The sequence below is a fragment of the Apteryx mantelli genome, chromosome 5, assembly GCF_036417845.1.
Source record: "Apteryx mantelli isolate bAptMan1 chromosome 5, bAptMan1.hap1, whole genome shotgun sequence".
In the NCBI taxonomy this organism is placed as follows: Eukaryota; Metazoa; Chordata; class Aves; order Apterygiformes; family Apterygidae; genus Apteryx; species Apteryx mantelli.
In genome coordinates, this window is record NC_089982.1 from 40,970,551 (window position 1) to 40,992,099 (window position 21,549).

The 21,549-nt window shown below is 37.3% G+C and overlaps 1 protein-coding gene across 1 annotated transcript in view; it reads left to right on the forward strand.

Annotated features, from left to right (window-relative positions):
- The window catches only part of RAPGEF2 (Rap guanine nucleotide exchange factor 2), a 301,571-nt gene extending 280,321 nt beyond the window's left edge, over nucleotides 1-21,250 (forward strand). The window contains exons 33-44 of the mRNA XM_067297871.1: nucleotides 2,038-2,278; nucleotides 2,524-2,907; nucleotides 4,667-4,878; nucleotides 4,997-5,120; nucleotides 5,914-5,937; nucleotides 7,010-7,233; nucleotides 8,075-8,263; nucleotides 10,008-10,160; nucleotides 12,597-12,822; nucleotides 14,101-14,660; nucleotides 17,292-17,597; nucleotides 18,874-21,250. Of these exons, the coding sequence (XP_067153972.1) occupies nucleotides 2,038-2,278; nucleotides 2,524-2,907; nucleotides 4,667-4,878; nucleotides 4,997-5,120; nucleotides 5,914-5,937; nucleotides 7,010-7,233; nucleotides 8,075-8,263; nucleotides 10,008-10,160; nucleotides 12,597-12,822; nucleotides 14,101-14,660; nucleotides 17,292-17,597; nucleotides 18,874-18,899 (2,669 nt within the window). The 3' untranslated portion in view covers nucleotides 18,900-21,250. The remainder of the gene's footprint in view (nucleotides 1-2,037; nucleotides 2,279-2,523; nucleotides 2,908-4,666; nucleotides 4,879-4,996; nucleotides 5,121-5,913; nucleotides 5,938-7,009; nucleotides 7,234-8,074; nucleotides 8,264-10,007; nucleotides 10,161-12,596; nucleotides 12,823-14,100; nucleotides 14,661-17,291; nucleotides 17,598-18,873) is intronic.
- Nucleotides 21,251-21,549: the final 299 nt, after the last annotated feature.

Consider the following 21,549-nt stretch of genomic DNA (forward strand, 5'->3'; position numbering starts at 1 on the left):
ACAAACCAGCACATATCTGAGAAGATATACCTTAATACTTCCCAGATGAATATTTTGGAGACATGCAGCCATAGTCAGAAAAGATTAATTTTTGTTCATTTGTCATGAGATTTCTGTTGCTGAATAGATGTTTTAGTGATAACTTTAAAAAGTGTTACATGCTTCCAGGTTTAATGTAGAGCCTCTCCTTCCATAGGTTGCCAAATAAGATTCTGATTGTGTCAGTGGATGTTTCCATCTAGCAGCTGTTTTTGGGGGGGAGGTGGGGGTGTTTGTGCTTTGTTTTTTTAAAAAAATATCATGTTTGGCTGTAAATTTAGAAGACTTTCTGTTATTTTCTGTTTTCTTGTTCATATTTTTACACCTTCACACCTTCACCTTTACATGCGACCTCAAAACAACAAAAAATTTTTCATCAAAGAAAGAAGAGCAGGATTTTAAATCATGCCACACAACAAAAAAAAGGTTGTTTGTATCAGAGGAAAAAAAATAAATTCAATTGAAAGTACTTTACCTTATCATATAAAAATATTCTATGTTAAAAAGCCCAGTGGTGTACAATTATATCTTTGTTTTCTTTTTATAATATAACGATGACAATCAAGAAATTTGAGTTGATTAATGGGTCTAGATTTCAATCCATCAACAAGTTTGTGGAATTATTAAATTCCAGAATTTGGAGCTAGGCTGATCACTTCCCAGATTTCTTAAAAAATAACCTTCTTTATGGGTGTTAGTCATAAGTTTTGCATTATAAGTTATTTTAAGTAATATATTTAGAACTCAAATATTTATAAAGTATTTTTCTGTCTTTGACTGTTTCAGTTTCTAATAATTAAAATACTGGCACAGAGAAATGAAGACCAAGTTGTCAGTCTATTATATATACATTTAATATTATATGATTTAAGTGTATTAAGACTAGAGTATTTTGATACTTAAATGTTCAGATGCATTAATAGTACTGCAGTTGTGGACTATTTTATTTATCTATACAGCTGGCCATTATACATGGATCTTCCTAGCTACATATATGCACGCACCTTCCCTTTGTGTGTGGCACTGTAGTTGAGTGTCAAACTTAGGTAAATGGGTTTATATTTTGTTAAAATCATCCTTAGAAAGACTAGCATGCCAATTGCCTAATTTTCTTAAGCTCCCCGTGTGTCAGTGCCTCAGTGTCGTGTTGTCATAAGTGCCCTCATTTTTTCTTAGTCTTAAGCAGAATTTACCAATACCCAATACCTGTGAAAATCAGGCTGCTCTTTGGTTTATCTACCCATACTTCGGAAATGTTTGCTTATTTCTGTAGCTTGACCCATGCCAAGGTCCCCATCTATAACCTGATGTTTTTCTTTCCCAGTTGTTTATGAAACTAGTTTATTATTTAAAAAAAAATCTTAACTTGAGTTTTTATTATTATTATTATTATTATTATTATTACTTGAATCAGAGCTCACTGGAATGCTACTTTGGTGTCATCAAAGATGCTCTGATCTCTTTATTGTAGGGTTTGTGGAAAAGGAAACCTCTGAAAGAAAAACTTTGAACAACAAGGCAGTGATTTATTGGGCTGCTAGTATTTGTCTAGGACTTTAGACAAGGCTTTTTATCACTCAATTTAACTCTGCTTAAAATCAGCATTTTATCTAGACTGAGGACAAATACGAGACAATTTTCTGTCTTATGTTACAGACCTTTTCCAATATGGCTGGTAAATCCAATGCATCTCTATGCCTACTCATCTAGACTTAAGTTCTCTTAAGTTTCCGGGACTGTCTGCCACATTAAAAGGTCTCTAATAGATCAGATTTCTGGATCTAAATCTAGATTGCACTAACTAATGCAACTGAGTTAGAGACTATGTAGATGCAAGAGATGTTTTGTAGGAAGAGGAGAGACAAAACAATATTACTGAAGTAAAATGTAATTGCACTAGTAATTAGATGTAATCTGACTGATATCCTTGCTTGTTCTTACACTGTTATTTTTTTCTGCTTTACTAAATTGTATACCTTGCATGTAACTCTTTCTCAGATTTACCAGATCAAGTTCTGAGGGTTTTCAAGGCAGACCAGCAAAGTCGCTACATCATGATCAGTAAAGACACAACAGCAAAAGAAGTGGTTATCCAGGCAATCAGGGAATTTGCTCTCACTGCCACCCCTGACGCATATTCGCTGTGTGAAGTCTCTGTCACACCGGAGGGTGTAATCAAACAAAGGAGGCTTCCCGACCAGCTATCGAAGCTTGCTGACAGGATACAACTCAGTGGCAGGTGAGGCTAGAGACTGCGGGCTTACAACAGACTATGCCAGCTCATCAGTTAAGAATCCTGTTGAATAGGAGTATTTTCAACTTATTAATATTCTGTTTCTTTACAAGAAATTATTTTTAATGCAAATTCTAATTAATATTGTTGAACTTCAATTTATTCTATCATTCTGACTAGATCATTACTGTAATTTTCACTAGTATTTGAGTATCTTGTATTAAGTCTTTTTTGGAATTTTGTTTTTACAGGTATTACCTGAAGAACAACATGGAAACAGAAACTCTTTGTTCAGATGAAGATGCTCAAGAGTTGCTAAGGGAAAGCCAAATTTCCCTACTACAGCTCAGTACTGTTGAGGTGGCTACTCAGCTCTCCATGAGAAACTTTGAGCTATTCCGTAATATTGAACCTACGGAATACATAGATGACTTGTTTAAACTCAAATCAAAAACAGGTTGCACTAATCTAAAGAAGTTTGAAGAAGTGATAAATCAAGAAACGTTCTGGGTAGCTTCTGAGATTCTAAGAGAAACCAACCAGCTAAAAAGGATGAAGATCATTAAGCATTTCATTAAGATAGCACTACACTGCAGAGAATGCAAGAACTTCAACTCAATGTTTGCTATCATCAGGTAGCTGAGACTTCTTTTCACCTAGAATTAAAATTATTAAGGAGTAATGTATCAGTCTACTAAATTGTATTAAACAGAGTAAACTGATTACCTGAACAGAGTGTTAAAATAAACTGATTAACGCTGCTAACGTCAGCACTTGGCAATCCAATAAGGAAGATATTTTCCGGTAATCTGAACTTGACATTGAAATGTTTGCTGAAATATTATTTGGTGTACTACTATTTATGTACCTCCTGTTCAAGATACTGTGGCTAGAGGCCACTGGTGAACATGGCACTAGAGAAATTACTGCACTTATTTAAAAACAAAAGAAACAGCAGTTATACGAAGAAAAATAGTGTTGTCGTAAATGAATAGGTTATATTCCTAGGGGGAGCTCATCGTTTTATAGAGGGTTCCCAGTATCTCGAATTCATTGAGCTGTGGTATGTTGACTGTTGTTTTGAATTGGCAGTTTCTTAGATGCAAAAAGGGGAAGAGAGATCCTAATGAGAATGTACACTTTTGCACTATTGTGTAGCACGTACAACTAAAGAGAGTAATAAAAGCAGTGAAGCCAGTGTTCTGGGTAGGGTTTATTGAATTTACCACAGATGAAATACAGAACTCTAATAGTCAATAACAATTAGATTACAATGCCTTACAAAATGCCACAGATGAAGGTCTTTTAATAAGAATAAAAATGTATCAAAAATCTCAAAGAGAAAACCTTTCTCAGTTCTGGAATGAAAAAGCAGGAAACTGTAATGCATGTGTTTAAACACATTTTTTTAAACGTTCCTATTTCCTGTAGAGTCTCCCAAGTTATGCAGGACAGAAAAAAACAAACAAAAACCCACGAATATTGCCTGTTATGTAAAAGCTAGGGAAGTTGCATTTAAAAATGGCAATTTTATCACCTTCTCTGGCAAAAGCTCTAGTAAACAGATTGAATATGTCACTTTCCCCTGAAGGTCACTGTTCTTGAGTACCATCTGATCAGATGTGACAGCAAACTCCAAGGATCCATGTTAATAATCAGTCAGCATCTGAGACATTAAAATCTAGAGTTTTAGCTCAGCTTTTTCAGCTGACCACAATGAGAAATAAAAGCAGCCTGTTTGCTAGCAGGGACTCGAATGACGGAAAGATATATGTAGGCGTCAGTACTTTCAGTGGATAGAAATGAATGCAAAACAGGCTAGCCTCTGTGTGTGTAAGATGCCAGCACCACTAAGGGGAATGACCTATGTTTTTTTGTACCAGCTACAGCTTCAGAATAGCCTCAGATATTTAGAGTCTGTTATAACAATTGGATCTAGAGACAACAAAGTCAGATGAGAGTGGGTCACTGTGCTACCACCACCTAAACATTATGTAGGTGGCAGATGGTGGTTCTTCCAATCTGGGAATCTTGAAATTAAGTAGTGATCCTGAGGTACTCCTAGATTATTGTTAACCTATTCAGACACTGTTTCAAAACAGTAAGAGTGAATACCTACTCTCTATAAGGTTTGATTTCTACTCCACATATAACTTAATCTGCTTATGATTGCATCATGCTGCTATTCTCAGTTTTTATGGCTTTTATAAAAATTGGCCTGTAATAGTGCACAAAGGAAGTTTTTGCTGTTGTTATTGTATTGTATTGACATTGTTGTAGTACGCTATTCTGGGATATTGTATTTCTCCTATAAAAAAAACTATTATGTGTTCTTCTAGAAGTTTTTGCTTCTTTCTTTCTATTGTTCTTGAACTTTTTTCTGTTTGTTTCAAGTGGCCTGAATTTGGCACCAGTTGCACGGCTCCGAACTACCTGGGAAAAACTTCCAAGCAAGTATGAGAAACTGTTTCAAGATCTACAGGACTTGTTTGATCCATCTAGGAATATGGCAAAATATCGTAATGTCCTTAACAGCCAAAGCCTACAGCCCCCTATTATTCCTCTGTTTCCTGTTATCAAAAAAGACCTTACATTCCTCCATGAAGGTAAAAGTAAATGACTTCACCTCTTTTTATTTATTTATTTATTTTTTATTTTTTACCAGCTAAGGAAAACTAACATTGCTGCCAGATAACTGATGTTGTCAATATTTGTTGATTCTAGGAAATGATTCAAAAGTGGAGGGCTTGGTCAATTTTGAGAAGCTGAGAATGATTGCAAAAGAAATTCGCCATGTTGGTCGTATGGCATCAGTTAACATGGATCCTGCTTTAATGTTTAGAACCAGGTAAGTTTGTTGTGTTCAGCAGACCCTCTCTCAATTGAGAGAAGGCTAGGTAGCAGTAAGAGATGCTTTTCAAATGAATGCCTGTGCACATATTTGGAGAAAAAAGGATTTCCCCCCTGACAGTGGGCCCTCAGTTGTATTTGTTCAGGGAGAGTTCTGTATGCATGGAAAACTGATTTGTTTTTCAATTTCAGAATCAGTTTGTACCTCTTCTGTGTCCCCTTGTTATATTGGAACAATATGCATTTTTTTTGTTTCTTTTTAGCAATTAACCAAAATTATACATTGTATGCATTGAAGCCAATTTTAAAAATGGAGAAATCATTAACTTTTGTGTTTATAAATATATATAAAAATGTTTTAAATTATTCCTTAGCTGCCAGATGCCTCATTCCAAAAATATGATTCCATCTCTGGGAGGGAGGGAGAGGAAGGGCCTGTTTTGAACATGTATGTATTAGCCTGTTTGAAATATTGATGTGTACCCACCTTATCATTTCGATTTAAAAGAAGTGGGAATATATGCTAATTAGTGTAAGAGTGTTTTTTAGAAAATGTGGAGTGAATGGTCTTTTGGCTTCATGTTAGAGCCAGCTTAATGCATACTCTTTTTCTTAATTTGAACTAGAAGAGTTTGTAATACCTGACTGTACCTAAGTCAAGACTCTTTTGAAATGTTTGTGGGCTTCTAGAACTGCTTGTCCTGAGGTCCAGTCTTTTTCTTCCTGAGCTTGTGATCTTTCTCTGTCTCTTCTTAAACCCATGCTTTACTCTTCCTGGCTCTCACTTGCAGGAAGAAGAAATGGAGGAGTTTGGGGTAAGTGGTTGGAGACAACGCACACAGAAATTCATTCTTCCCTTTCCAATTGCATTGTTTCCTATTTTCTATCTTTAATTTTCTGGTGCTTTGACATTTTTTCTTTTGTTAACCCTTTTTTCTACTGACAATACGTTTTAATCCAGGAGTGCATTTGCTTTTGAAATTAAAACACAAAAGCCATAAAATATTCATGGGTGATTATAGATGGGGATGGGGGTGGGTTCTCCCCCTCTCCTCCTCCCATTTAAATTGCCCAAGGGAGCGACTTTCAGTAAAAGGGAAGTTGTAAAAATGGCAAGGTTGAAACAGCTAAAAATTGCTGTTAACTTTCTTATGCCTAATGAGCAATTATGAGAATCAAATACAAATGTTAAAAGTTAAAGTATCTGCTAAACTAACTTCATATTTTTACACTACAATTCAGCCATCGTTTTTACCCTTAACAATTCAGGAACAATGCATAGCTTTCACATAGACATACATACATTGAAATGTGCATGGCATTTATTTCATCATTAACTTGCTGATCATTTTATTTAACAAAGAGCTCACTGTATTCAACTTAAGAACATAGAAGGAAGTTTTATTAAGTAAAGCTGAGCTGTACATTTTGTATATGGTCTGATTAAAAAATATGTGGAAGACACTTTGAAAGCTTTCTAAATATGTATTTAAATTTGAGCCTCAGCTATAGTCTTCTGTCAGCATTGCCTTGCTGCATGAGCTTTTCCTAATGCTCCAATCTTCTCAGTAGCTGGCTTACGTGAGAGAGCTAGCTTGAATGCTTTTCTAGATGCGTGAAGTGATATTGCCTAGTTGGAGCAGAATAGATTAAATATTTGTATAATTAAAATAGCTCCTGTAACCAAGTAAAAAGATTTCCTGACCCTCATCCTTCTGTCTGTTATAGCTGTTTGACTTACTGGAATGAGGCATGTAAGCTTTGACCGTAGACTGACATTCATGCAGTCTTTTGCATGTTTCAAGTTTATCAAGTGATACTGTGTCTGGACTAAGTCACACTTTTCCCCTCTTTCCCCACTCCTGCCCCCACATACCTTCCCTCCAGGTCCCTCAGCCAAGGCAGCACAAACGCAGCTGTGCTAGATGTCGCACAAACAGGAGGTCATAAAAAGCGGGTCCGTCGCAGCTCTTTCCTTAATGCTAAAAAGCTATATGAGGATGCTCAGATGGCACGGAAAGTGAAGCAGTATCTCTCAAACTTGGATCTGGAAATGGATGAAGAGAGTCTTCAGACACTGTCTTTGCAGTGTGAGCCAGCCACCAACACACGTGAGCATTGTCATTTGTTACGGACTGTAAGGAGACTATAACTATACCCCTGTTTTTTGTATTCAAGGAGTAAGTGGGAACAATGACTAGGCGAGGAGTTGGAAAATGTGTCTAATCATCTGCAAGTACTAAACATCTATAAATTTTAAGGGATTCGTCTCAAAAATTAACAACATAGATTTGTATAGGAGATGAGCCTTTCTGGAAGATGTAATGCTGAAGCGCGCAAAGGTTCCTTTGAATCATCTGTATGAAGGGTGTGGAGGAGCCAGATGTTCCTCTACAGTTCTGATGTGCTCTAGCTGTGTGTGAATAGGGTTGGTCATCCTACATATCTTAGCCTTGAGAGGTGAACAAGGATTTTTTTTACTGTCCAGGTATTTCAGAGAGCTGATGGAGGGTTCTCCCTGGTTGCAGAGGAGGGGGGACCTTATGTTGAAAATAACTTTCATTTTGATTTGAGAGAATGCTGTGTCTTATGCCTTCCCCTTCCTTGAAGGTAGCAAAAATTAATAATTTTATGTCTATTGTAAATCAGTTGTAGTCCTTATGGTAGCCCAGTATAACTTCTGGTCACATTTCTGATAACTATAACAACAGTTATTTTATATGAGCTCTATTTTGAGAAACAGAGCAAAGGACCTTTGATAACTTAAATACTTCAAATGGAAAATTAAATCTCTCCCTCTTTTCCTCTTCTCCTTTTTCCTCTAAATGAGTCCTACTGCATTCACTGTTTCACTATTTGAGGACCTTTCAATTTGCAGTTGGAGAGCTTTGCACTTCCCACAGTATTTGTAGCTAGCAATCATTCTTTGTTTTCTCCCATTTTCTCCCATAGTACCAAAAAATCCAGGAGACAAACGATCTGGAAAATCTGAAACATCACCGGTGGCTCCCCGGGCAGGGATCCAGCAGAAAGTGCAGCAGCAGCAGCAGCAACATAAAGTAAACCAAGCATTGCAGGTCCCTGCTGTATCTCTTTATCCTTCTCGCAAGAAAGTGCCGGTCAAAGACCTCCCACCATTTGGTGAGTGGAACAAGAACTGTTTGGCTCAGTACTCTGAGGTTTGATTGTTTGTGTCAGGGAAGCACTTTTAATCAAATAAGATTCAGACATTTGTTTCAAGTAGTAGTAAATAGCAGCTATGACAGCTCATACAATGTATGCATATAAATCCTTTTCTCTAGAGATGAACAGAAAGAAAACTTCTAGGAAACCATCCTGTCAATTTAATCAATATAAGTATTTATCTTTGGCTAACAGCTGGAAGGAAGGTACTTAGTTCTATCTGCACAAGGACATTTTCCAAAGGGATTAGTGACTTGGAGTTTGTTTTGAGTGACCCATCTGAGATACCTCAGAGACTGGTGTTTTTTCAAGAGTTGAACGTTTATTATGAAATTCAGGCCTGTGCAAATCAGTAGTCCTGTTCAAATATAGGCCCCAAGTTTCACTTTGAGAATTGTCCCTCTGACTTCCACTCCCTAACGCTTTTTTATTTTTATGCCAGTGTTGCTGTCTGCATGCAACTGTGATACATACTGGACAATAGTAATTTATTCTAATTTAATTTGGTTTTCAAATCTGTGTCCCAGCTGTATACATAACCAATGCATTATTAAAGACATTTTTACATATCACTTGAAGTACTGTAAAATTCTCAGTAAGTATAAACAGGGTAACTGGTCCTTCCCGTTACATGATAGTAGTTTCACAAGAGATTAATTCTGATTTCACCAATTAGTTTCACTTACACACTGCTTAGACTTGTAGAGAGGAATTAGAAGTAGCAAAATGAGCAAGAAACAATTTAATATTTGTCTAGTTCTTGTTGATACTGCCACTAAATGTTAGTCTTAATAGGACTTTGAAGACTACATTTTTGCTCATGGGTGGGACAGTTTCTGAAAAGGTGGCTAGGTTATGTTGATGAAACAGCTCTAAATTATTGATTGCAGCATTGTGCTCCAACAGATCAAAGACAAATTCCATAGAATACTTGAAAATAACCTCTACCACAAAAAAACTGCAAAGCTGTCAAAGAAGCTCCATCTTCACTTTTAAACAGAACTATCCCAAGGTTTTGGTCTTGTGTCTGGGGGTGGACAAATCTTCTGTCTCAGAAAAGCAGTTCTTTATGCCCTAGATCTTTACACCATGTATCATCTTCAGGATGTTGTTACTCTTCAGTTTCCCAAAATAGGTTGGCACAGAGACGATTCTCAGAAGTGAAAGGAAGAAAGGCAACTCCAGGAGGACCTTGTTTTTTAAGCCTAGTCTTACCCGTCTTCTTTCCCAGCTTTCTTTGACCTTCTGGACTGCTCTGTGAATAGAAAAAGAAGTGGAAGAACAGTTTTAGTTCTTACTGCATAAATCTTCACTAACCCAGTGAGATCTGAGGACATGTGTGTATTCTCACTCTTTTAGTTCAAGTTCCCAGTAACCATTACGTATATATCCTTGATTATAGATCTGTATATGCAGTATTCTGAAACACAATTTCTAGATTATGCTTTCTGAGATAAAATATTTCTTTTAGGTGGCCAAAATGAAAGACTGGCTTGACTAAAATGCAGAAATAAAGCACTGTATTTTAAACAGATTTAAAACTTTCATCTCATTTAAGCTAGTGTTGGAAACTCACAAATGAAAAATATTTAGAAGTTTGTTTTTTTTCCCTCTATGGTGTCCCCTCTATAAATGCATTGTGAAATTCAAAGGTATATTTATCTCAGGCTTTACATCTGCCTATATGCATTCTTACTTAAAGGCATTAACTCCCCACAAGCTTTAAAGAAAATTCTTTCATTGTCTGAAGAAGGAAGTTTGGACCGTCACAAGAAACAATCTGAAGATACAATATCAAGTGCATCTTCACAGCTGTCTTCTCCTCCCACTTCACCACAGAGTTCTCCAAGGAAAGGTATTAGACATGTGTAACATTTCTCATTCTGTTTCCCAAAGTCTACGAGTTTCAGGAATTTGAGAGAGGATTTAAAGGTTCAGGATGAAATACTGCTGCTCTTATTTTTGTTACACACGATCAGCAAGAGAGCAGGAGGGTAATGCATTAGTGGAAGACCTGAAAGCCCTCCTATTAGCTAAAGGCGGGAAGATGGCCTGAAACAATAGTGCATTAGGCCGCTCTCATTGCTGCTGCTTCAGATAAAGTTTTCCCATCATAAGTGTCTTCTGCCAGTGGCAGCATGTGCAGATTGAAATTTAACGTACAGTATTGAGCACGTTGGCCTATTAGAGGAATTATTTGCTGTATCATCCATCCGGATGAGATGTGACCTGTGTATGAAAAGCAGGGTTAGGGTATTCAGGATTCAAATTACTGATAAACAACATTTTTCTAGCAGCATAATTTTTCAAGCAATGTGTATGGATATTTGAGAAATGGTATTGCACAATGGAGCTTTCTTGACTGAGTTCATTTTAAATGATTTTGTAGTTATTTTTTTTTAAGTGAATTTAGGACCTTGGAAAAGGAATTAATTTTTTTACCTGCTTGCTTTTTCATTGTATTTATTCTGCTTATGAATTGAAGAAAAAGAGATTGAAGGCATTCACATGTAGTTTAAACAAAAAAGTCACTTTGGAAGTATGACAGCATAGTCGTACTGCAGATAACCTCTAGGTTATTCTCTTTTCAGAATATTGTAAAGTCATAATAACAAAGTCAAGTTTAATAGCTACAAAATATAACATTATGTTAAAATATGTGTATTGGAATTATCCCCAGAGTTCAGAACTCTGAAGGAGGTTAGAGTGTTGGAGACTATAACTGTAATAAAAACTTTCACCAAATTTCACAGGGAGGGTAAAGAATTAAAACTTATGTGGGTATCGCTTTCTTATCAAGTGGATAGCTAAACCCTTCTCCTACCCTGGTAGGTGACAATGCCAATCAGCTGAGATCTTACAGCTCCAGACTAATGGACCTAACCAGTTCCTCCCCTTGTCTCCAAAGGGAGAACAGTAACAAGAATAGCAATTCACCATGGACCTGTGGCATAGATGGGGTTTATAGAACCAAAAGAAGGGGGTGAAAAAAAAGTCCAGTTGGATAAGCAGAGACTGGAAAAGGGGAAAGATGAGTATGGCAAGAGAGTACAAATGCATATCCAAAATCTCTATTGAAGTGATCTTTACTAAGGTCAGATGGAGGAGGATATTAGGCATGGAAGACTTAAATTATCAGCTTGTAAGATCTCAGCATATTTTTTCCCAAATACTTTATTAGAAAAGAGTGAATTTATATAAATTTGGTCATGTCTGTGCATTTCTTGAAAAAGGAATTGGGATTTTGTGCTTGGCTAACAGTGGGAAGAGTACTGTATATTTGAAAAGAGTAAATCATAAACATGGTTCTAAATTTTAAAAAAAGAGATCCTGAGATTGATGGCAACATGAAGCTAATGGTATATTCTTTTCTTTCAGTCAAATCTGTCAGAATTAATCCCATGTTCTCAGCAGGTGTGAATTGGGATAAATCAGTTGAAGTCTTTTGAGGCTTAAATATAGACTGAAAGCCAAAAATGAAAACTGCAGTTACGTGTAAATGTATGTTTAATGGATTTTAACTTAGCTGATGAGAGCATTCAGTACAACTTTTTAATACTAAAACAAAAGCTAAATTTGCCTTTTTGGCATTTCATGGTTTGCACGTTTTCTGTCTGGCAGTGCCTATGCTACCTCCAAATTATTGTATAATTCTGGTAATACATGCTATAGAATATTGTCTTTTAGAATATAATCAGGTAGCCAAGTACCACAAAGAAAACTTTAAAATCTTGAATATTTTTTTCTAACTTAATTGAAAACACTTCAGGCCCTCTCTCAGCCAAGATAAGTAATAAGCAGTCAGTCAGCCCAGACATCTGTGCTTCATGTTGTATCTGCTATTCATCTCTGAAGTGTAGCTTTGCTGAACAGGAAAACTGTGTAAGAGGCTCTCTTGGATTACTTGAAGCATTAATCTTATCCGGTGCATTTCTTTGTTCCAGTCCTGGTGACAGTGTTTATGTACAGGCTGGTTTTTCGTGTGAAGTGAGATTTCATAATGTAGGGGTATAAATATGATGCATTCGGTAATAATTTGAGGGGAGAGAGGAAGGTGAGCAGTTGAATTCTAACCGAGTATGTCATGTTGCCACATTCTTGAATCTCTTATTAAGAAATAGAACATATAATTTTATAAAGTTCTGTTGCATATCTTTGTCTTTTAAGTGCTGCTTCTGTGAATAAAATGTAATCACAGTTTTGGTGTGCTACTGTAGCAGTGAGCCTGTCTGACAATAGCTGATCAGGCTTCTCAGGCTGTTTGAGTAACATGATGTTGTTCCTTACGCAGGCTATACTTTGGCTCCTAGTGGCACAGTCGATAACTTCTCAGATTCTGGTCACAGTGAAATTTCTTCCAGATCTAGTATTGTCAGCAATTCCTCTTTTGACTCCATGCCAGTCTCCCTGCATGATGAGAGGAGACAGAGACACTCTGTCAGCATCGTGGAGACAAATCTTGGTGTGGGAAGGATTGACAGAAGAATCATGATTGAACCAGATCAATACAGCTTAGGGTAGGAATTTTATTTATATTTACTTTATATTAAGCTTTCATGTAGCATGCATATGTCTTGTGTGTATTTGTTTATATAGCATTTGCTTACTGCTTTTTATTTTCTGAGTATTCAGTAGTGCTGTAGATTATCCTCTTTGTGTGTCGGACTAGTGTTCTAGCCTGTTTTCTAGATGGAATTAACTGAATTGTATGAATAATTTATCATCTAATTGTTCAGTGGTCAAGCTGAGAACAGAAATCTTGGTTTCACAGAAAAGTGTGGATTTATCTAACTCAGTGTTTTATCCCACATATCTCTCCTAGTCAACAAAGTTTAAATAATTGGAAGCTAAAATTCACATTAGGTTGCTGGTTTTCTGGGTAATTTTCTAGGTAATTAAGTTTTATAATGGTGAGGAAGCTAGCGCTATGAGTTCTCCAAATCTGTAGCAGTGAGCCTTGGTCTGAAAATAAGTGGAGCTCTGGCTCCCATTTAATCTCCGCTTACTTTTCTGAGATGTTATTTGGAAGCTTCAGTTTCCTGGATGGTTTTAGGCTTTTAATCCTGAGGGGTCTGTGGATGGCAGGCCTGTTCCAAAGCTGGTGTGCTTCAGCTCTGGGAATTCCAGGCTTTGCAAACTCTTTAGTCAGATGTCTTAAATGTTTGGAAGACCCAGAGTTCCTGTGTGCATAGCAAGTTACCCTGGAAATCGTGGGAGCCCTTATAGCTGCTAAATAAAAACAGCACTTTGTCAGTTTTTGCTGTTGCTGTGTAACTGATTGTCAGGTTTTGCTGTTGCTGTGCAACTGATAGTGTCAGGCTCGCACAATAGCTGAAAGCGTACATATTTGTTTTAGGAAGTAGTGTGTGTTTCTAAAAGTAATGGTCCGATAAGCTTCCATTTGCAAGAAATACTGAAAAGTTTGGTTTCAGAGTTTCCTAAACTGAAAAGATCCAAAAAGCAGAAACCTAGTTCAGGTTTAGATTTGCCTGTCTGAATGGGCAGCTTCAAAGCTATGATCTTACCTTTTGAACTAAATCCCAAGAAGTGGTAAGTTTTATCAGAATATCTATCCAGTAATTACTTCTTTTTTTGATTTTGTTATAGATAAACTTGAAATGAAAGTGTTTTATACTCAAAATTGAATTAGTCATTAATGCCAATAATACTTAATAGAAAATGCATCAAAACCTTCATTATGCTTGCTTTTCCCTTGATTCTCATTCTTCATGTTTTCTAAATGATCTCCGATTCCAATGCTGGATTTTCCCCCCCCCCCCCCAATGTCTGTCTAGCTCATATGCACCACTGTCAGAGAACAGAGGCTTGTATGCAGGAGCAGCTGTGCTTTCTTCTCCGAGTACAGAGGAACTGTCACAGGATCAGGGGGACAGAGCTTCACTTGATGCTGCCGACAGTGGCCGTGGTAGCTGGACTTCTTGTTCGAGTGGTTCTCATGACAACATACAAACAATACAGCACCAGAGAAGCTGGGAGACGCTGCCTTTTGGACATACTCATTTCGATAATTCAGGCGATGGGGCCGGACTGTGGGCCTCAGGCAGTCACATGGACCAGCTGATGTTCCCCGATCATGGCACAAAGTATAGCAGGCAAAGTCAAGGTAGGGAGGCCCTTGATCAAGCACAGTCCAGAGCGAGCTGGGCATCCTCAACAGGCTACTGGGGAGAGGACTCGGAAGGTGATACAGGTACCATAAAGCGGAGGGGTGGGAAGGATGTTTCAATTGAAGCTGAAACCAGTAGTATAACATCTGTAACCGCAGAGGAGTCAAAACCAGCTCCCGTGCCCGCTCATATAGCAGTATCATCAAGTAGTACAAAGGGGCTTATTGGTAAGTTAAATTTTGTTTACCATAAAGTATTTTAATTCATTTGCCTATAGTTCTTAGTTTTATTCTGAAAGTATCTTTCTTATTCTGGTTTTATTTTTAAAGCAAAAAAAGCATTTTGTAGTCTCTCCCCAGTTTTGCCCTTTAATAGTGTATTTATTGCTAGGGGAAATAACACGGAACTGAGCATCAACAAGTGATAACTCCTTTGTATTTCAAGAGAGCCTGCCATACATCAAAAAAATTAACTCAACTGCTGGACAGTATTTTGAGAGGTTGATATATTTAGGTTTCTGTTTTGAAATGTGAATTACTCTTCACAGTAAGGCTCCATATTCTATATTTAGATATCTTAATAAATGTGGCCTGATTTTTCAGAAGTGTTTTACTTTGTACATCTGTATGACTTGTCTGGTAATTGTGAACGTTCCTTACTTCTGAAAATGGGGTCACTTAGTGCTTATGTACAGATTTAGATGTTTGTCTTTGGACAGCTAAAACTGAAGAGGTTCTTAAGAAATTAGAGCTGAAATACATTTATAGTCATTTAACAAAAGGAAGATCAAATAATATATAAATTAACATGGAGGTGGCTCTGGCAGTGTTTAACATTTTTCTCATATTGCTCCTTCTATGCTTCCCAGATGTCCTTGGGCCATCTGAGACCTCAGCATTTTGCCTCAGTTTCGTTTGTTTCATCCCCTTTTTCTTTGAATGTCTTTCTCAGGTTAATATGTAGAACTGTCTGAAATTCATTCTGTGTTGACACAGCTGAAAAAGTCTGCCAGATTGAGGTCATGCTGAGACTCCTGTGATAAACTGCTTTTCCATTTTCTACTCAAGTATATTGCTTAGTAATGGCCCATTGCCTCAAAGCTTGGGTGCAGGTCTGAATCACTGAACTGTGAAGAGGAAGAAGCTGTTCAGTTCAGGATCTGAGGTTCTGGTTCATGCCAGTCTCTAATTTTACTCTCTGATACACTTGGTTTCCACCAGAATGTGGAACTAGTGTGCTTCCAAACTTGCCTCTCAAGGCAGTGCTTGCCACTGATTTTTAGAGACTTCAGAGAATATGAGAGAGATCTGAAACTTCCAGCCATATACTTTCATGCACTTCGGTATATTAACTCACTTTGCTTCATAATGTAACTCTGCATAATACTGTCCAACAGAAGCCACTGTTTTTACATGGCTTTTTTGCACTGAATGTGCATGACTGTAAGATGAATGTATGTTGATCGTTTGCACTATTCAATAGAATCATTCCTCAGAATTTCTTCTGCACCAGAATTACTTTTCAAATTTTTTTGAATAAAACTCAAATTTCTTTGTGCTTCTTTGCTCAGTTAAAAGAATTTTCCAAGAAAAATGCTTTGATTCCATTGGAGACTGGTTTTGCTAATACCAAGGCATTATTTTTAGTCTATAAAAACCCACCAACCAAGTAGCTCTAGTCCATTTTAAGCTTGTACTGACCTTTCAGTTGATTTCATACTGCATAATGCTGACTGATGGTATCCTCACCACTTGTGCAAGAATATATAGTGTGACAAGCAGGGGAAAGTACATTGCCTTTGTCAGGATTTTTTCCTGCTCTTTGTGTCTTGATACTGTAAGTTAAATGGTCATGTGTTAAAGCGCTAAAGAAGTCTTCAGTTTCAAAGTCCTAATTAACAGCTTTAAGTACCTAATTCCAAAATACAAATCCATAAAACCCAAGCCTCTCTGCTGTGTCCCTGCAGATGTTTAAAATTCTTAATTTCTTAGTTTTCTTCCTTTAAGCAAGTTCTCTGTAAGAGAGAACTTCTGACTATACCCAGAATGAAGTCTTGATCAGATGCAGTTAAGCCCTAACAAGATCCACAGATTAGCTGGTGGTCTGGTGGTCTTTCCATCTCCTATGTAGGATCTTATTCAGTCATTTTTCTTATGTGCATACTTTCCACATTTAATTTTACAAGAGAATACAAGCATAAGTAGAGCAGGCCATGATGCATACAAAAAGCATGAGAATAAGGCCCACTCTTATTTCCTACATTTTGGAATTGTAGCTCATATCTTATTAAGTGGTAATTTTTGTAGGAAGGTATCAGGATCAGTTGCTCGGGTTTTTTGCAAGATGTTAATGACAAGAGATGGGCTTTTATGCACAAAGCCCATCTTCAGAGTTAAAATAGTCATGCATTTGGGGAGATGCCAATATTCCTGCTGGTTGCCACTTCCATGTACTCTTGAATCTTATCCCACACTGGTTTCTTTCTGAGTAGTGAATGTTTTATTCTGGACAAGTGATGGAACAGCTTCAGCTGCTAAGTTTAAACAGATTCCCCATGTAATTTAGTGAATTTTATTAAACTAATGCTTCACTACTGGAAGAATAACTATATACTGTGTATATTGTATATTCTGTACTTTTTTGCATGAAAGACCTTACATGCTATTGTACTGCCCTTGTATGCTTATTTTTTTTTCCAAGACCTCTTTATCTACTCTATGATATACAACTCTTGTCCTTCTTACAGTTTTCTCTTCCTGTGGTCTTGAGCTGCTTGATATTTAATTTTCCCTATTTATTTTTCTTTGAGCATTTTTCCTCTTACTATCTCTCACAGCAGTCTATTGGTTTTCCTGCAGCACGAAAAGAGGGTCGATATCGGGAACCACCTCCAACTCCTCCTGGTTATGTAGGAATACCTATTGCTGAGTTTGCAGAAGGTGTTTGTCATCCAGCCAGAAAGCCTCCAGATTACAACGTAGCACTTCAGAGGTCTAGGATGGTGGCACGGACATGTGAGACCCATGGGACATCAACTCCACAGCAGCAGTCGCATGGTCATTCAACTAGTAGGCCTGCGAACAAACCTCAGTGGCATAAACCAAATGAGTCAGATCCACGTCTTGCTCACTATCAGTCTCAAGGGTTTTCCACAGAGGAGGATGGTAAATTTCTAACTCTTAGATTTTGAGAGTACTGCATGCGGAAATGCTCAGTTTTCCCAGACACAAAGCTCATTACCTAAATGTGTTCTGCAGTAGCAATTCTTGCCATAATTTGAGCTCTCTTCCACCTTTCAAAGCTTTTTATTTGTTCACTTTTTGGAAGGGGAGGAATTCAGTTCATCCTAAATATCGCTTAAAATTTGGGACATAAGTCCACCTGCATCTTGGACAGCCAAGCAATTGGCTTAGGCAGCTTCTCTGGAAGTGCCTAAGTTCACCAAATACAACCTTGGTTGCCCTGAAAGTTTCCAGTGTACCTAATGCATGGCGCTAACTGTACTTTTAATGGTCAAAAAAGTATCCTGGCCTACAGAGAGTGCCTTTTTGTCCCATAGAGCATTGTTTGTTGTTCAGGTTTAGATGGATAGTCATGTGCGCTCTATCTGAAGCTCTTTCTTTGTGGACATTGGGTCTTCCACACCAACTGTTTCACATTACGAGCCCTCTCCTACTGTGCCACCTCATTTGCCAATGTGGACAAAGCATATCTGTGTATGTACGCTCAGCTATAGTGATACGGAGACTACGTAGACATAGTCTCTCTCTTTTTCTGTGGAGTGCAAGTGTAACTGGATTGCATGTTCAGGGCTAGATGCTCAAAATTTGAGCAGGGCAGTGCCCAAATCACACATTTGAATCTTTGATATTTTGTTTTGTTTACTGGTGGAAAGGCTAACTTGTCCCCTCCCTCCCTAACTCCTTAGTTACTAAGGCTTTATGTGCAGGATGAACACTGCACTTGAACATGATGAGAAAATGAGACTTCCATAATAGGATTGCCTCAAACTTGAAGAAATACTATGACAGTGTGAGAATTCTCATGGTTTCTACCAGTGACTACTTAAGCTGCAATGAATTTTTATACAATCTTAATTTAAATAAATCATTAGAAAATAGTAACTTCCAGCAGATATGTTCAGGAAAAAATGTAAGAGAGCTTTATTCAACTATTAGATATCTAGAAGTATCTATAGTGTTCATCAGGCTATGAGAGCCTAGCTCAGTGGTAGTGATTTTCTTTCTTTGGGAATAAAATTGCAATGAAATATTTTTCAGGAACCCTGAAATGTAAAGACATTTAGGTTGTTTTAAATATATGCTTAATACTCACAAAGGAATGGAAAGCATATAAGCACAGTACAGGTTGTTTCATTCAGTAGCAGTCTTGTTCTATATGAATTAAATTATATTTTCCCCTATCCTATTGTGTTTGCAGAAGATGAACAAGTCTCTGCTGTCTAAGACTTGGGGCTTTTCTGGATCCAGAGTGAGCCACCTTAAAGGAGAGCACAAGAAGACGTCCCTAGAATAGGAGCCTTGGAACTATAGTTAAAGGATGGTGGACCTATTTGCCTCCTTCCCTGCCTTAAAGCAGCATGGGGCTTCTTCCTCTGCCCCTCCCCCTTCTGTCCCCTCTCCCCTTGCATGTGAAATACTGTGAAGAAATCGCCCTGGCACTTTTCAAACTGTGTTGCTTGAAATACACAGTGCAGCAATCTCCGAGCTACCACTGTCGCTGTCTACCACATCACACAGTATCATTCCAAATTCCAAGATCATCACATCAGGATGATTAACTCTGGCTGCACTTCCCAATGCCTGGAAGGGTTTTTAAATCTTCCTTTTAGATTTTTATCACAATCCTAGCACTTAGTCTCACTGGGATAATGAGATAAGCTAGTTGTCGAATTACATTTGGCCTTTTATCTGCAAAGAGAAAAACGCGTTGAAACCCCTCAAGGAGGCAGTGCTTGTTTGCTTGTTTACAATGCCTTTGTTACAGTTCTGTGTGTTTGTGTTCTGAGATCCAACCTTGCATCTGCGTAATGATTACAGTATTATTTCCTACCTTTCAGTAGGGTTGCCAGCCTGAGCTCCTGGAAACAATATTGGTATCACGTGGCTGAGCAGGGCGGAAGGGAGGGCGGAGGTTATGGGATATGCAGCCTTTCCTTGACCATCTCGCTTCACTCCTAAAGTGCCCCACCCTGGGATCTGAAAAAGTTTGTAAATGTTAGGATTGACGGTATTGCCAGCTGGGTCTAGTGTAAAGGCAGAACTACCTGCTTGCAGCTATCCAGTGAAGGAAAATAGGACACTGTGTGTCTCATACCTGTGCCTTGCGGAATACAGGATGGCATACTAAAAACAGTGTCCCATTCTTAATGAGACAGATGGCAACCCCACCTTTAAGTTATATATTATTTTTATTTTTATTATTTTTTTTTACTATAAAGTAGTTATTAAAAGAAAAATTAACTGGATAACATTGCAGTGAAGGCAAGTTGGGATGTCACAGCTGATGTCAGTTGTTAATACTGATCTGATAACCTCCATCTATTGATTTTGGCATTAGGGAATAAACAAGCCTTTAAATGATGACAAATAACAAGTTTAGATATGCCAGCCTTTGCAATGCAGAAATAGTCACAACTGTTAATGGCTTCATGGAACACTGCATGTGTAGAGAAGGCCAATGTGTAGCAATCACCTGCTCACAGCTGCTATTAACCCTATAATGACTGAAATTACCCTCCCCTCTATTTTTGTGTTGTTTTTGCACAGACTCCGGAAAAGTGAAGGCTGCCAATCCGAGTAGTACTCAAATGTGAGGAACTGCTGGTCTTGGATTTTTTTTTTTCCATTGAACTCAGCTGATCATATTGATCAGTAGATAAACGTAAATAGCTTCAACTTTTAAAGATCAAATTGCAGTGTTTTTTCACTGTATCAAACAAATGTCAGTGCTTTATTTAATTCTCTCTCCTGTAATCATAGCTTATGTCTATTTGCTTATATATCACATTGTCAATTATGCATTTGTAATTTTACGTGTAATATGCATTATTTGCCAGTTTTATTCTCTAGGCTATGGACCTCATGTGCATATATAGAAATACAAAATCCTAGCTCTATCACAAGTTGCACAAATGTTATATAAGCATTAAGTAATTGTAGACCATAGGACTGCTAATCTCAGTTCGCTCTGTGATGTCAAGTGCAGAATGTACAATTAACTGGTGATTTCCTCATACTTTTGATACTACTTGTACCTGTATGTCTTTTAGAAAGACATTGGTGGAGTCTGTATCCCTTTTGTATTTTTAATAAAATAATTGTACATATTGGTTATATTTTTGTTGAAAATGGTAGAAATGTACTATGTTTATGCTTCTACATCCAGTTTGTATGAAGCTGGAAAATAAATAAATATAACATTAATGAAGTCCATATTGATTCTTATGCATTTTACATGTTCCACATACTTGAACAAATTTATGAAAAAAATTTATTTCTCTGTGTATTAATATTAAAGGGACATTGCCAAGTGATGCGGGCAAAAATTGGTGTGGAGGTTTTTTTTAATCTACAGTTGTGCTGCTGATAATTTTTGAAAAGTTGGTATGTGTACTGCTGAATGAGAATGACCAATATATTGTGCATTCCCAGCAGAAATACTTCAAATGCCAAAAAGGAGTTCCTGCAGGAATGATCTTAGGTGTATATAGTATGTAAACAAGTTTCAAGGAAGGATCATGTTGATGTGGTATTACGTAGGGTATAGAAGTAAGGAATACATGTTGTAAAATTCAAATAGGGAGAAATATGGCAAGTGTTCCTTGTGAGTTCTTACTGAAGAAGGTATTTCAAGTAATAAAGATCACCCAATAGCATCCCTAATAAAAATTAATGTTAACTCAATGTCAAAGCTGTAGATTTTTTTTTTCTGATGTTAAATTCTCTATTTTCATTAGTATGCAGAAGACTGGGTTAAAATGTCACTGCTAAAGCCATTATCAGCTATATCCCATTTAGCTTTGAAATGTTTGACAGGCATTATTTCCAAACTTAAAATTAGTTCATTGGAAAGAAAAGCAACAAAATGGTCTGT